The sequence below is a fragment of the Micrasema longulum genome, unplaced genomic scaffold, assembly GCF_059751315.1.
Source record: "Micrasema longulum isolate JH-2025_06_02 unplaced genomic scaffold, ASM5975131v1 h1tg002329l, whole genome shotgun sequence".
Taxonomy (NCBI): domain Eukaryota; kingdom Metazoa; phylum Arthropoda; class Insecta; order Trichoptera; family Brachycentridae; genus Micrasema; species Micrasema longulum.
Genome location: NW_028279479.1, coordinates 37,063 through 52,136, shown reverse-complemented (window position 1 = coordinate 52,136; position 15,074 = coordinate 37,063). Strand labels below are relative to the sequence as shown.

Below are 15,074 nucleotides of genomic sequence, written 5' to 3'. Positions count from 1 at the left end.
TGCGAAGGGTTGGCGATCATCATAGCTATCTCCACGTTTTGAATGTGACCAGACCTAAATAGCGATGTAGTACTCTTTTTTTTAATTAATATAGATAACTTATATTTCGTAATATAATACCTCAAGGGCGCTTTACACAGTGATTCTATAGACAAATAAATTTGATTGCCGTACCATTGCCTAAAAATAATACTTCGTCTAAAAATAGTCGGCCTCGTGGTGTAGTGGTCAGCGCATTTCCTACCATGCAAGAAGTCTCGGGTCCGATTCCCGACATGGTTGACATGAAATGTCTTTTAAAAAAAAAGGTGTTTTACTCTAGAATATTTCATAGTACCTGGACTGGTACCTGTAGCGTAAGACTGATCAGCTTATCTTCACGTAATAAAAATGATCAAAATACACTGCGATTGATGCACCAAAGCAGTGCCCTATGCACCATTATGTACGGAAAGGGAATTTCTAAACATTTTCGATTACCGGTTACCGACGAAGAAACTTTGAATTTTCATACAAATATACACACTTTCGTACATAAATATCGATATTAGTTTATACCGTCGCAGTATACAGGGTGTTTGTTAAACTCTGTCACATCTGAAACCACGATGATCAGTATGGACAAGAAGACATATAAGCATATTTAAAAAACTATTTAGAACAAATAAAAATTTAAAAAATAAAATATTTAAAAAACAAATGGTTGCTTACTTCTGCGGGGGAGAAGTGAGGGGAGCGCGGCGCAGTACCAGATTCCCTCTTCCCTCTCCTCGTTTCTTCCCTGCAGAAGTAAGCAACCATTTACTTTTTTTCATATTTAATTTTCTAAATTTTATTCGTTCTAAAAAATATTTTTATGTGTCAATATGTCTTCTTGCTTATACTGATCATCGTGGTTTCGGATGTGACAGGGTTTAATGAACACCCTGTATACGATGAAGATAGCCGTTCATAATCGCGGCCCAGAAATGCTTCTACGTTTAGTAATGGAAGCGAAACTATGAAAGGAAGAAGAGTCTTCGTACGAGTCAAAATAAGTATGAGATTTACGATCCAGACGTTTAAGGAATCTATTCTGTATCTTATCTAGTTGTGATGTATAAATTGTATATCGAGGATTCCAAATAGAAGCAAACTCAAGATAGCTACGAACGTGTGCATTATACAAAATTTTGAGGGATGCGGTTGTTTTGAATGGTAGAGTGGTGCGAATAAATTTATTTTTGTTTATTTATTTATTTATTAATATCATTATATTACATACACAAAATTATATTTTTTTAAGTTGCTTTGACTGTCTAACTAGGGTTATTTACCCCGTTCTAAGACAGTCAAAAAATACAAAAAACAGTAATCAATATATAGAAACAGTTATAAAGATACAGGACAAAGTGAAAAACAAAGTAAAAATGGAGTAAAAACATGGTAAAAAATGTAGTAAAAACATAGTAAAATGTAATAAAAACATAGTAAAATGTAGTAAATACATAGTAAAAATGTAGTAAAAACATAATAAAAATGTAGTAAAAACATAGTAAAAATGTAGTAAAAAACGTAGCAAAAAATATGATAAAAACAAAGTAATAAATGCAGCGAAAACATTTATTTTATCTTATTTGAGAGTTTTACAGCTATTACATAAAAAAATAAGTAGAAATATATTAATAATACTAGAGCCAATTAAAAAAAATCCATTGTAAATCTAATAATACATAATATATAAGAAAAAAAAATTACGTACTTGTATGTGTGTGACGTTTGTATTCATGTGTGTGTATATGAATGTGTGTGTGTATGTGTGAATGAATGAGGGAGAGTGTGCATGTGCGAATGAACGAGGAAGAGGGTGCGTGTGTGTGGGTGCGTTTAGTATAAAAATATAAATAATTTTAAATTTGTAATTATAATAAAACTGTTCAGGAAAGAACTTGGTTAGAAGTTTGATTATAAAAATATAATTTTCAAATAATAATTTATATCTACTTTTGAAACCTTTTTGTAAGTATTTAAGTCAAGAAATGTTATAAATTATATTTTTTAAAGTATGGTAAATTTCTAAACCTTATTCTGAAAAAAAAAAGCATTTAAAATTTAATTGATACGCACTGAATGAATAATGTGCAACGAGTTCCATACAATACGGTAGGTAACCACAAAATAATATCTGTCAGGTCGAAATCTGCCCAGTTTTATGACTCGTATAATGCGGCCTTAATGTTTGTAAACAATACCTCTACATGAACGTAGTTATGCAGAAAGCAGCCAGTCCACATTAAAAAAAAAAAAATAATAATAATTAAAAAAAATAGATATTGGTGTTATCGGGTGCAGTAAGGTCAATTCTTTATTCTGCTAAAAACAGCCGGGCCGTTTTTTTAATATTTTTTTTATGAAACAAACATGAACAGAAAATATAAAATCTATTATCTCAGTTCCACGTTTCTATAGCTGGCTGCTTCCTGCATAACTGCGTTCGCATAAGAAACTGGTAATGGGTACCCGCGGTATTGACCTACGCCAATAGAAACCTAGGGTCACATAATGCGTCTAATTGGCTTAGGAATTCGTCATCACGTCCATTTGGCTCATATACGCCAGTAGCTCAATCACAAATAACTATCGACGTGCCAATATGTGGAAGATCTTTCCAGTTTTCGCCCTATTTCAAATCTTCCCATCGTATCAAAAATACTAGAAAAAATAGTTTCTCATAGCTCGTTAACTATATCGAGCGGAATTCTTTATTTCGGTAAGGCAATCGGCATACCGACGTTTTCATTCCACGGAGACGGGAGTGATAAGAGTACTGTCTGACATTATAACGGCGGTGGTCTCTGGTAATCTGGTGTTGATGGCTCTTCTGGACATGAGTGCTGCATTCGATACTGTAGACCATAATATTTTGCTTGAACGTCTGGAGAAAATTGCAACCAGGCGAGAGAAGTGTGCTTGTCAATTTTAATTGATGGATGCATCAAAAAAATAGGAAACTGGATGGCTGAAAACAGACTAACATTAAACCCATTAAAAACTGAACAACTGTGGGTGGCTTCAGCCAGACGACAGAATTTGATCCAGGATACGGCTCTACCCAATGTAGAGAGTACCGCTTTACCCACCGTTAAACTACTGGGAGTTTTACTCAATTCTAGCCTTATATCTCTTGATGCTCAAATTAGTAGAACGATAAGTTCATGCTTCTACCAGCTGAGACAATTAAACGCATACGCAAAAATTTGCCGGTTAATGCCACCCGTCAATTACCCGTGGTCCTGTGGCTAGTGTCTCGGACTCACAGACCTAAGGTCTGTGGTTCGAATCCCACTCTACCCCAACTTGATTCCATTTTCTAATAGTGAGTTATTTACAACTCGTTGAAAATGGCCCTCATAATTAAATCTTTGGGTAAATCATAAGAACGCAAATATTTATTAAAAAAAAAAAAATTAAAAAAAATGCGTTTGTAGTGTCTAGAGTCGATTATTGTAATGGTATCATGCAGGTCTACCAATGAACAAAATGACTCGCCTACAATCTGTATTGAATGCTGCGAGACTTATTTTCGGAATCTCAGTTCAGTCATATCACTCCACTACTTCGGGAACTACACTGGCTACGTTTTCCACAGAGGGTCGAATACAAACTCTGTTGGCTTATGTATAAGTCACTGCACAACTCTGCTCCGGAATATCTAAGGGAACTATGCATTTCAGATGAACTAGCTGACAGGCGTCTCACGCTTAGATCAGCTACGTCTACGGCGAGAGAAGAAGTTATTATACCTCTACCCAAACAGCGCACTAAATTTAGTGAACGCGCATTTGCGGTCGCAGGCCCTATGGCATGGAATGCTCTCCCAGCAGAGGTGCGAGGCTGTGAAAGTGAAGTGATGTTTGGGAAAAAACTTAAAACCCACTTGTTCTCTAAATCATTTGAATAAATCCGTAGCACGTGACAACAAAATAAATTGTTTTAATTAAATTACAAATTTAAAAGCTTCAAGTAAATTAATTTAACAATAGAATCACTATGTCAAGCGCCCTTGAGGTATTTTATTACGAAAATGGCGCTTTATAAGTTATCCATAATAATAATAATAATAACCAATAAGCGCCGTAATAACAAATTCTCACCATGGTTGTTTATCGTATTCGCGATCACAATGGAACATCCGTGAACATCTAATATTAAATGTTAAAATATTTACGTTTCGCGACGTATAATCCTGCTGCGCAATCACGTATTTGAATTTCACCTTTGTAAATATGGAAAATATTCCAAAACTGCTATTTTTGTTTATTTATTTGTTATTTATCGTGCTATTCATTGCATTTAGCCGGCGCGGCGGTTAGCAAGCCAAATGTCAAGAAAAGCAGTCGCCATAGTAATTGTAATTTAATTTTCACTTTTTTGTATTAGATACTCCTTACTATTTTGCAAAAGCAATATATTGTATTATTGTTTATAGTAAACGCCGATTTTTCGCCAGTGAACTGTATTTATTTACGAGGAAAACAAAGAACAGACCGACACGAACGTTGATGTAGAGATTACACACGCGCTGACTTATTTATTTATTAATATATATATACGACTTAAGCCAATTACAACAGTTACATGAAGAAACATAAATGCAAGAAACTGAACAAAAAGAATATAAAACTATGTAGCAAAGACAAACAAGGGCAAAACAATAATTGTATACAATATATTCAAAAAAACGAAAGACCAAAAACTTTGAGCAACCATGCCAATCCAACTTCATCCCACACTGTTTAGTCGCGAAGAGATCTACGAAAAGCCGGAAGATTTATCCCAAAAAATTCCAAGTCGTGTGATGAATTGACTAATCTACACATTCTGGACATTGGGGCATAAAAACCAAACTTGCTCTTAGAAGATTTTATAAATAGCAGATTTTGACTTCTGGTGACACGGTTGGGAACATGAAAAGAGATTGATTGCAACAGAGATGGGACATCACTTAAAGCATTAAGTATTTTGAAAATGCATATAAGGTCCATCTCAGTTCTACGTCTCTCCAATGGAGACAGATTAAGAGATTGCTCTATTTCAAAATAAGAATAATTACCCCTATTACTTATGACTGCGATAACTCAAGCATGTTCATTGTTGTTCATTGTGGATCGCTCAAATGCTTAGCATGTTTTTTAGCACGTCGATATTTATTCGAAATTGAGCTACAGTTGTGGAAATATTTATTTAATTATTTATTTCCAAATTGTATGTTTTTTTTTTTGGCAATTCATCCTATGAAGGATGATTTCTGTAAATTGTATGTTTATTTTGTAAAAATATGCCGGTTACAATAATTAAGAAGAGGGCGTTGTGAAAAATGCTTAATATTCGAAGTCGAAAAACTCGCCCAGAGTTCGGGATCAATTTCATACAAAGAACTGTATTTTTCTGTTATCCGCCCGGACAGAATTTTGTAGGATAATATAAAAATTATTATTAATATTTAAAGCATTAATTTTGTGGTCAAACATTTTTCTAAATCTAATCTAAACCACTTACCGACTTTTATATGTCTACTGGTTTCGAGACGTACCCGTCTCTTCGTCAGGACATCAATTAAACCAACATGCAAAACCCACTATACGGTGACATAGTTGTTGCACAAAAATATAAAACCAACACGACATGACATAAGCACATGCACTGATTAGGACAAACATGTACTGATTAAAGTATGTATTAAATACATCCCCTCTACTTCTGTCATTAATTCTCAAACAAGATAATATTTTCATTATTTAATCAGTGCATGTTTGTCCTAATCAGTGCGTGTGCTTATTAAAATGCATGTCGTGTTGGTTTTATATTTTTGTGCAACAACTATGGTGAAGGTGTATAGTGGGTTTTGCATGTTTGTTTGCATGTTGGTTTAATTGGTGTCAAGACGAAGAGACGGGTACGTCTCGAAACCGGTAGTCATAGAAAAGTCGGTAAGTGGTTATATACAAATATTAAATAAGATATAGAAATTCACTAATGTTTTTTTTTATTGTGTATTTTCAATGAGTTGTATTGTATTCCGTATTTTGAACGTATTTTTTTTTCCAACAACAAATACCAACCATCACGCCGTTTCCCCGTAGGGGTAGGCAGAGAGGATAGAACGCCATATCACTCTGTCTTTGCATACAGATCTCGATTCCTCTACATTCATACATCTTCTCATGTACGCATGCCGATTATCCCTACTCTTGACATGTCCATCTTCAAGTATTCGATGAACTCGATCGTGCCATGTCTTTCTCGGTCTTCCTCTATTTCTGCATCCATGAACATTGGCACTGTAAATATTTTTAGCTGTCCATTCGCTCTGCATGTCCCAACCGGCGCAGAGCTCCTTCCGTGATTTTGTCGATAGCGCCTATCTCAGCCTTACATAAAGTACGGATCTCGACATTTGCGCATCTATCGTACACAGTTTTACCAGACATTCTCCTGAGAGATCGCATTTTGACGGCATTCAGCCTACTTTCATCTCTGTCTTTCCAAGTCCATACTTCGCTCCTATGCACCAGGCTCGGGACCAGGACTCCATTATGAACCGCTAATTTGGCGACCATAAGACGAGGTTTATTAAATATGTATTTTAATAGGCCGTGGTTAAATCCGGTCGATATATTTACCAAATTTATTTGAATTAGAAATGTTTTGTTCATAGAATTAAGAATAGTCCAGAAACCACATACGCAGATCAAACAGAAGGCGACTAAACTACTCATAAATGAGTGGGTTTACGTTTTGACTCATTAGTTTCTTTGTAGACGTCGCTCAGTACGCAACTCCCGATTTAAATTCAACTATGCCGAGTTGTATCCTTTTAAAGTGTAGAAATACTGCTAGGATCTTAACTCTTAAAAGACTGTGCTGAATAATCCCTTTGCAGCCGGTGGTGTAACACAATGTGACCACAAGCATAAGTCGAGATATTTTGAAATGTAAGCTAAAATACCAAATTATTTACAATGGTATGTGTTAAAAATGATCTTTATTCAAAGATGTTACATAAAAAATATAAAATTAAAGCATATTTATGCAAAATAAAGTTAGAAGTTGTGTTCATTCCTTTTAAAATCCCGCCATCAAGCGCTGCCGCCCGCGTCTGGTTGTCGACTGAATTCCGAATTACCCCTTACGACTGAATTTAGCGGAAATAGATCAACCGGGAGACTAGAAAGTATGCTATGCTAATACAACTCTTATTTGAATGCAAAAAAGAATATCAAATTTTTATTGCAAATAAATACTAGATTTTATTAGAATAAATAAAAACGCTGTTAAAACATATTCTTAGAATAATATTGAAATAAAACCTAAAAAAATAGCAAAAAAAACTTGTAAGAAATAAAATAATAGTACGTAATACGTGATATAATCAAATCATAATTAAACATGCACAAAAATGACAACGTAAACACGTTTTTTAAAACTAGTTAGGAACAAATTTTTTGAACACTTTAAATGAAATAACTTTGCACACTTCCTTGGGTACACTTCCACTTATTTGTTTGACCAATTAGCGCTTTCATCCTCTAATGAACATCTTCAGACTGGTGAATATTATACAATGTAAGGATGATTTATAGAAATCAAAATATTATCTTAAGTGTGGAAATGAGTGGAAGTGTACCAAGTATTTTTGATTAATAACTTATATGTAAATGTATGTAAATATTACATCATTACAATGAAATTCCATCAAGAATTGTCAAAAAATAATTTAAATCAGATAAATTGTGAATAAATTGTAGAAACATTTCGGGAACACGGTGTGTTAAATACAGCGTCAGCTCAGTATACTACAAAAAACTTCACGCGACTGATGTGTTCTCTGTCCCACAAGTGGTATAATTCTGTATCGTGCTCTTTCGGTATTGTTTTCTCGGTCACTCAAGCTCCGCCCCTAACGAATAGTGTCCTTGTCGGTCTTCTGATATGCTATATTCTCGTGCTCTTTCTTATAAAATTTAATAAACCACTTATAATACTGGCATCTCTTTCGTTTGTTTTAATTTATTTTACAAAATGAAGAAATTGTTTTTTATAGAAAAAGCCCGTGCATTTTTTATAAAAATGTTTCCTTATTTTGGTGTAAAAAAGTCCATATAAGGATTACAAAAAATATGAGTTGGTTATTTAAAAAAATAAGAGAGTTATTAAATGTTTTTTACCCGAGGTAGACATCCGTTACCGCATAGCCACACATGAGTTAAAGAAACAGGATGGTATCACATTTCATGTGTAATTAGCAAATGAGTGTGTAAGTAGCAAATGCATTACTTAAAAAAATAATTATTTTTCCATCTGTCAGATTGTCGAAGAAACAAAATGGAAATTTCGTTAGTGTTGCCAGGGTAGTATTTTTTTTTACCCTACTTTTCTCATCTAATGAGAGAACTAATGAAAATTAGACCTCGGATTAAACAACTCTGTGGTGGACATTTGACCGACTTTATCTTCAACACATAAAATATTATTTAACATGATATAAAAATATCCGTTTTATGTAAAATAAAATTTGTTTTACATTTTAAGTTTAAAGTTCATTAATTAAATTACTCTTATTAACTGACCCTTTACTTATCTTCTCTGTTGTGTCAATTAAAATTTCCGCGTGCACAATAAAATTTTAGAGAAATTAACAGATTGCTTTTTTTGGAGATGGAAGAGTAGAAAAAGATGTTGAAAGAAGAGTGAATGCGGGCAACAAAATGAACGGAGCACTGAGCACACTAATTTCTAATAAAAATATGTCAATCGAAGCTAAACTGGCAGTGCACAACGGAGTTTTAGTCCCAACACTTATGTATGGAAGTGAAACATGGAACTGGCAGAGGAAGGATGAAGTCGAGTGAACGCGGTTGAAATGCGATCTCTTAGACGAATGTGTGGGAAATCAATATATGACAGGGTGGGACAATAATAATGAAATGGCGAGAGTGTAAATCTGAGTCAAGTATAATTGATAAGATTAAGAAAGAGTCTCTGAGACGGTTTGGTCACGTAGAACGAATGGACGACGAGAGAATGGTAAAACAAGTATATAATATGGCGAAAATGAACGGCAACGCGAGACGAGGACGACCGAGGAAGACGTGACATGATCCGAAGGGCATGTATGACAAGATGTACGAACGTGGAAGAAGCTAGGAATGTATGCCAGGATAGACGTGTGCGGCGGTCCATTCTCTCTGCCTACCCCTACGGGGAAATGTCGTGATTGTAGTAGTAGTAGTAGTAGTAGTAGCAGATTTTTTTTTACCTTACATTTGTGTTATGATTATTTTTTTCCATCGTGCAACATTACGCGGCGGGTAAAAGTGGGGCATAGTGGGGGGATTTTTGGACACAGTCCGATGTATTTTAATATGATTCTACGCTCCTTCTGGACTCTTCTTAATTCTATGGTAATATTGTTCTTTTGTGAATCATCCGATTGGCGAATAGTAAATTTCAAGCTAAATTGTATGTAATACGTGTTGATAGTTAATATATCACGTGATAGCGCCTAACCACATTATTTGGTATACAATTTTTGTACAGAGTATAGTACAGTAGTCGGCGTTCTGACCTCCAGTTTTTTTTTTAAGATTATTTTTCATTGTCGAATATTTGCGTGTGCGGTCTGGCGGCTCCGGGAACAATTACATCGTTACTTGTGACTATTATTCTTCGCGTTGAAATTATGATTCACAGTGCCGCATCACCGTAGGAGTAGGCAGAAAATGCTGTCGTATTTTTTTTTTATTTATTTACAATTTTAAAAAACCCGTTAGGGTTACATTAGAAATTTTGTATTGTCTAGTTAGTTCAGTCATCATGTGCTTTTTCAGATTGATTTTAAATTTGTCTCTAGTAAAAGTTTTCAAGTAGTAAGGTAAGTCGTTGTAGTGTTTAAGTCCATTATGTAGTATTTTTGACTGTCCTGAGTTTGTCTTTGCTTTTTCAATATGATAGTGTTGTTGTTGTCTGGTGTTATATTTATGTATGTCAGCATTTTTGACTAATATTATGTCGTCGTCTTGTATGTTTTCCAGTGTTATTTTGTGCACAATTTTAAAGGTCTCAATTTTAGTCAAGTAGTTTATGTCAAACTGGTGCGTTTTTTTGTACAGTTCAGTCGTAGAGGTCAGGCATGGTAGGTTGTATGTTAGTTTAAGAATTTTATTTTGTTGTCTTTGTATTCTTGTTATGTCTGTCTTGTTACCAGTTCCCCAGAAGGCGATCATGTAACTCAATTTACTTTTGACATAGGCTTCGTAAATCATATTTTTTTCCTTTCTCGGTATAAAATCTTTAATTTTGTAGAAGAGGCTATGTAGTGATGCCATTACTTTAGTGAGTCCGTCTATGTGTTTTGTCCATTTGAATTGTCTGTCCATTGTGAGTCCTAGGTAAGTCACATGTTCTAGTTCTTTAAGAGTTTCGTTGTTTATTTTTATGTTCATGTTATGGTTCTTCTTTTGTGTTTGGAAATGTATTATATTGCATTTCTTGGCATTTAGTGTTAAGAAGTTTTTTTTGTCCATTCTAATAGTTTTTGCACGTCATTGTTGATGGTTTTAGTCGTTTCAATGTCATTTTTGTTTTCATATAAAATTCCTAAGTCGTCCGCATAGATTGTTTTTTTCCCACTATGTCACTGTGTATTATGTCGTTAATGTATATTATATAAAACAATGGTCCTAATATTGATCCCTGAGGTACTCCGAATTGCATTGTTGTTATTTCACTCGTACTGGTGGATTTTTATAAGCTGGCGCGTGCGCTATACTTACACATACGCATTTTATTTATTTGACACTTTATATACATATTTTATTTTATAAACATAAACGGCAAATCTGCCTTTTACAAACATTTATAATATTGACATATTTGGCTTAGTGGTTATTTTTTAAACATGAGTTTCCTGATACCTAAGATTTATAATAAAAAAAATTAAACCAAAAATTATACAAGATTTATATTAAAATAATTAACCCAACAATTATACAGCATATTCAGTAGAAAGTTTAAATAATAAAACATTCTACAGTAAAACAACAAGAAAATCATAAGTACTGTTTCATACAGCTGGGCAAAGTAAACAAAAAACTGTATATATTATGAAATGCATGAATAAATAAATATAATTACCATTCACCATCTTTGAAAAAGTTCAAAAGGTTTGTTCTATAGGAACAATACCCTACACTTAAGAGATCAGATACGTGGGAATAACTATTGCCGAGTTCATGAAGTCTATTTAATACGGCATTACAAGTATACACTGTCCGTGAATTGTTGCTACAAAACGGTGGCACCTGTCTAGTCATTCTTCCAGGCACCCTGAAGTTGATGAGAGATAATAGTTCAGGGCATTCCCATATTGATTTTACAATCTATCGTTAAGTTTTAACAAATTTAATGTTTTTAGTAAAAAATATACGACCCTCTAATCCAAAACCGAATTTTTCAAAAAAGATAGCACATTTGGTTAAAATTTGATATAACATTTTCGACAACAGATGAACGGAGCACTAAGAACAGTAATTTCCAGTGAAAATATGTCAATCGAAGCGAAACTGGCAGTGCACAACGGAGTTTTAGTCCCAACACTTATGTATGGAAGTGAAATATGGAACTAGCAGAGGAAGGATGAAAGCCGAGTGAACGCGGTTGAAATGCGATCTCTTAGACGAATGTGTGGGAAATCAATGCATAAAACTGTTTAAAAATAAACTGTTTTTGAATATAAATAAATGTGTCTGTATTACATTCACAAGGAAAAGAAAAATTCTTAATTTTGATTACAAACTAAACAATAATGTACTAATGAGAAAGCACGAAATTAAAGATCTTGGGATTGTTTTAGACTCAAAACTACTTTTTGAATCGCATATCAATAAAATTACCTCCAAAGCATTGAGCATGTTAGGTTTCATAATTCTAATGAGTAAACACTTTGATAATCCAAAGGCCCTTATTTCATTATATTATACATTTGTCAGAAGCCATTTGGAATACGCCTCTCAGATATGGAATCCCCAGTATGCCATATATATAAGTAGAATAGAAAATATTCAAAACAAATTTATAAAGTACCTTAAATACAAAACCGGTATTTCTTATGTATCTACTCTCACTGCCTCCACCTTCCATGGAATCATTTCTCTACAATACCGCAGAGTGTGTGCGGACCAACTACTGCTTTACAAAATTGTGACAGGAATGGTTGACTGTACAGAGCTGCTTGGTTTAATAACAATACATGTGCCAGCCAGGATTTGTAGACGGTACCACCTGTTTCATGTACCAATAAGTAAAACATCGTATGTTAAAAATGCTTTTTTTCGTAGGACTTTTTCAATGTACAATACAAAATTTAAAAATATAGATTATACAAACATCACTCTGTCAGATTTAAAATTTACACTAAAAATGTATTATGTAACTTAGTTAGATATTATAATAATAAAGTCCTCAAGCATTTTTGTCCTAACACGCCAATTTACAGTAACTTAATGTTCTTAAATTTATATTTTAAATCTTTGATTATTGGTACTTAGGGAAATCAACATTTCTAGTCTAATTTGTATGTATTGATTGATATGTAATAACATATATAAAATTGTATGTATTGATTTGATATGTAATATATATATTCTTTACTAACTTTGTATACTATGTGGAAATCTGTTATTAGTTCTGAGTTTATACACTATATCTGTTTGTTTACTAAAAATATGTATGTAGAACTGTTGATTTCCCTAATAAAATAAAAATAAAAATAAAAATAAAAATAACAGGGTTACGAATGATGAAAACAGGCGAGAGTGTAAATCTGAGTCAAATATAATTGATAAGATTAAGAAAGGGTCTCTGAGATGGTTTGGTCACGTAGAACGAATGGACGACGAAAGAATGGTGAAACAAGTGAACGGCAAAAATGGCGAAAATGAACGGCAACGTGAGACGAGGACGACCGAGGAAGACGTGGCATGATCAGATAAACCAAAATCTTAAGTCTGGTCATGTCAAAAGCAGACAGAACCGAAGGGCATTTATGACAAGATGTATCAATGTGGAAGAAGCTAGGAATGTATGCCAGGATTGGCGCGTGTGGCGGTCCATTCTCTCTGCCTACCCCTACGGGGAAATGGCGTGATGGTAGTAATAATTTAATCAACATCCTGTAAATTTTAAATGCGTTAGTGTGAGTTTTCTGAACGCGCCAGCTTAAGTTAAACCACCAGTACGTTTCTTTGGTTCAGGAGACGATTAAAAAATACCGGGGCCCCGATTACGATGGGAAGCCAAAAGAGTTATCTTCAACTGTCGGTTATGTGCCTGTGTCTATGTAGTAGCACACGGAAGGATCATTCGAAGTCCACCAGTAGCTCAATCACAAATAACTATCGACGTGCTTAAAAACATGCTAAGCATTTGAGCGATCACCTCAATAATTATTATTATTTTAACATGCTATGTCTGTTTGATTCGCAGGGCTCCCCGGCGGGCCGCGGCTCCGCCATGTCCTGCCAGTCGCTCTCCTTGGCCCCCGGAGACCCGGAGCCTTTGCCCACCTACCACAGGTAACCAAACTTAATTATTTATATATTTTTCTACCGTCATTCCTTTCCATTCTGTTACCTTTACTCATACAGTGAAGGTGTTTTTTTTTAAATATATTTTTTACGAGGGTGTTGATGTGCTCCACTCCCGACCGGTTAATTTTACGTACTAAATAACGCGTTAAAATTGCGTTCATAATACCAGCCCTGAACACAGTTGATTTCGTCCCTTATGTAACCGCGTAAGTCATTTTTGTTAAGTGGCCACTTAAACCGGCCAATGACGTGTCATAAGCCCTGTAAATGCCTAGACTTCCATATTCCCTTCTCAAAAATGTTTTCCCTCTCTGTTGAAATAAACTTAAACATTTTTGTTATTTTTACCGGAAGATGAAAAAACTGCTTATTTCATTAAAAAGCTGTACTGAATTATTTATTATTTATTTATTTTACAGAAACAAACAGTCGACAATGATAGAAAAACATAAAAAATATACGATTTAAAGACAGTACAGCGCATTTTTATTGCCATCTTGTAAAAATAACAAAAATGACTTACGCCACGTTGTTGCTTAACCTTTCCCTTACTGTCCTAAAAACTTCCGCGCATTACGGTGCTGTGTAGCCACTACACATGCAAAAAATGAGAGATTTTCAATCGTAAAAGTGTCATATTCATCAGAAATTGCTTCAATTATTTATAGTTGAAGTCAAAAGTGATGGTGCGCGCAAAAGAACCGTCTCTAACGAAAGCCGAGCAGCTACTAATACTAACGCAGCTAACGGGCGTCTGGGAGAAGTACAAGAAACTTTTCTGTCCTAAAATTTCCGCGTGCACAATAAAATTTTAGAGAAATTAACAGATTGCTTTTTTTGGAGATGGAAGAGTAGAAAAAGATGTTGAAAGAAGAGTGAATGCGGGCAACAAAATGAACGGAGCACTGAGCACACTAATTTCTAATAAAAATATGTCAATCGAAGCTAAACTGGCAGTGCACAACGGAGTTTTAGTCCCAACACTTATGTATGGAAGTGAAACATGGAACTGGCAGAGGAACGATGAAAACCGAGTGAACACGGTTAAAATGCGATATCTTAGACGAATGTGTGGGAAATCAATGTATGACAGGGTTACGAATGATGAAATCAGGCGAGAGTGTAAATCTGAGTCAAGTATAATGATAAGATTAAGAAAGGGTCTCTGAGATGGTTTGGTCACGTAGAACAAATGGACGACGAAAGAATGGTAAAACAAGTATATATCGCGAAAATGAACGGCAACGTGAGACGAAGACGACCGAGAAAGACGTGGCATGATCAGATAAACCAAAATCTTAAGTCTGGTCATGTCAAAAGCGGACAGAACCGAAGGGCATGTATGACAAGATGTATGAATGTGGAAGTAGCTAGGAATGTATGCCAGGATAGACTCTGCCTACCCCTACGGGGAAATGGCGTGATGGTAGTAGTAGTAGTATTAGA

At 34.6% G+C, this 15,074-nt stretch overlaps 1 protein-coding gene across 1 annotated transcript in view; it reads left to right on the top strand.

Annotated features, from left to right (window-relative positions):
• Positions 1-13,529: 13,529 nt before the first annotated feature.
• The window catches only part of CdGAPr (GTPase-activating protein CdGAPr), a gene marked incomplete at its 3' end in the record, with an annotated part of 38,602 nt that continues 37,057 nt past the window's right edge, over positions 13,530-15,074 (top strand). The window contains exon 1 of the mRNA XM_088240023.1: positions 13,530-13,613. Coding sequence (XP_088096149.1) covers positions 13,552-13,613 — 62 coding nt within the window. The remainder of the gene's footprint in view (positions 13,614-15,074) is intronic.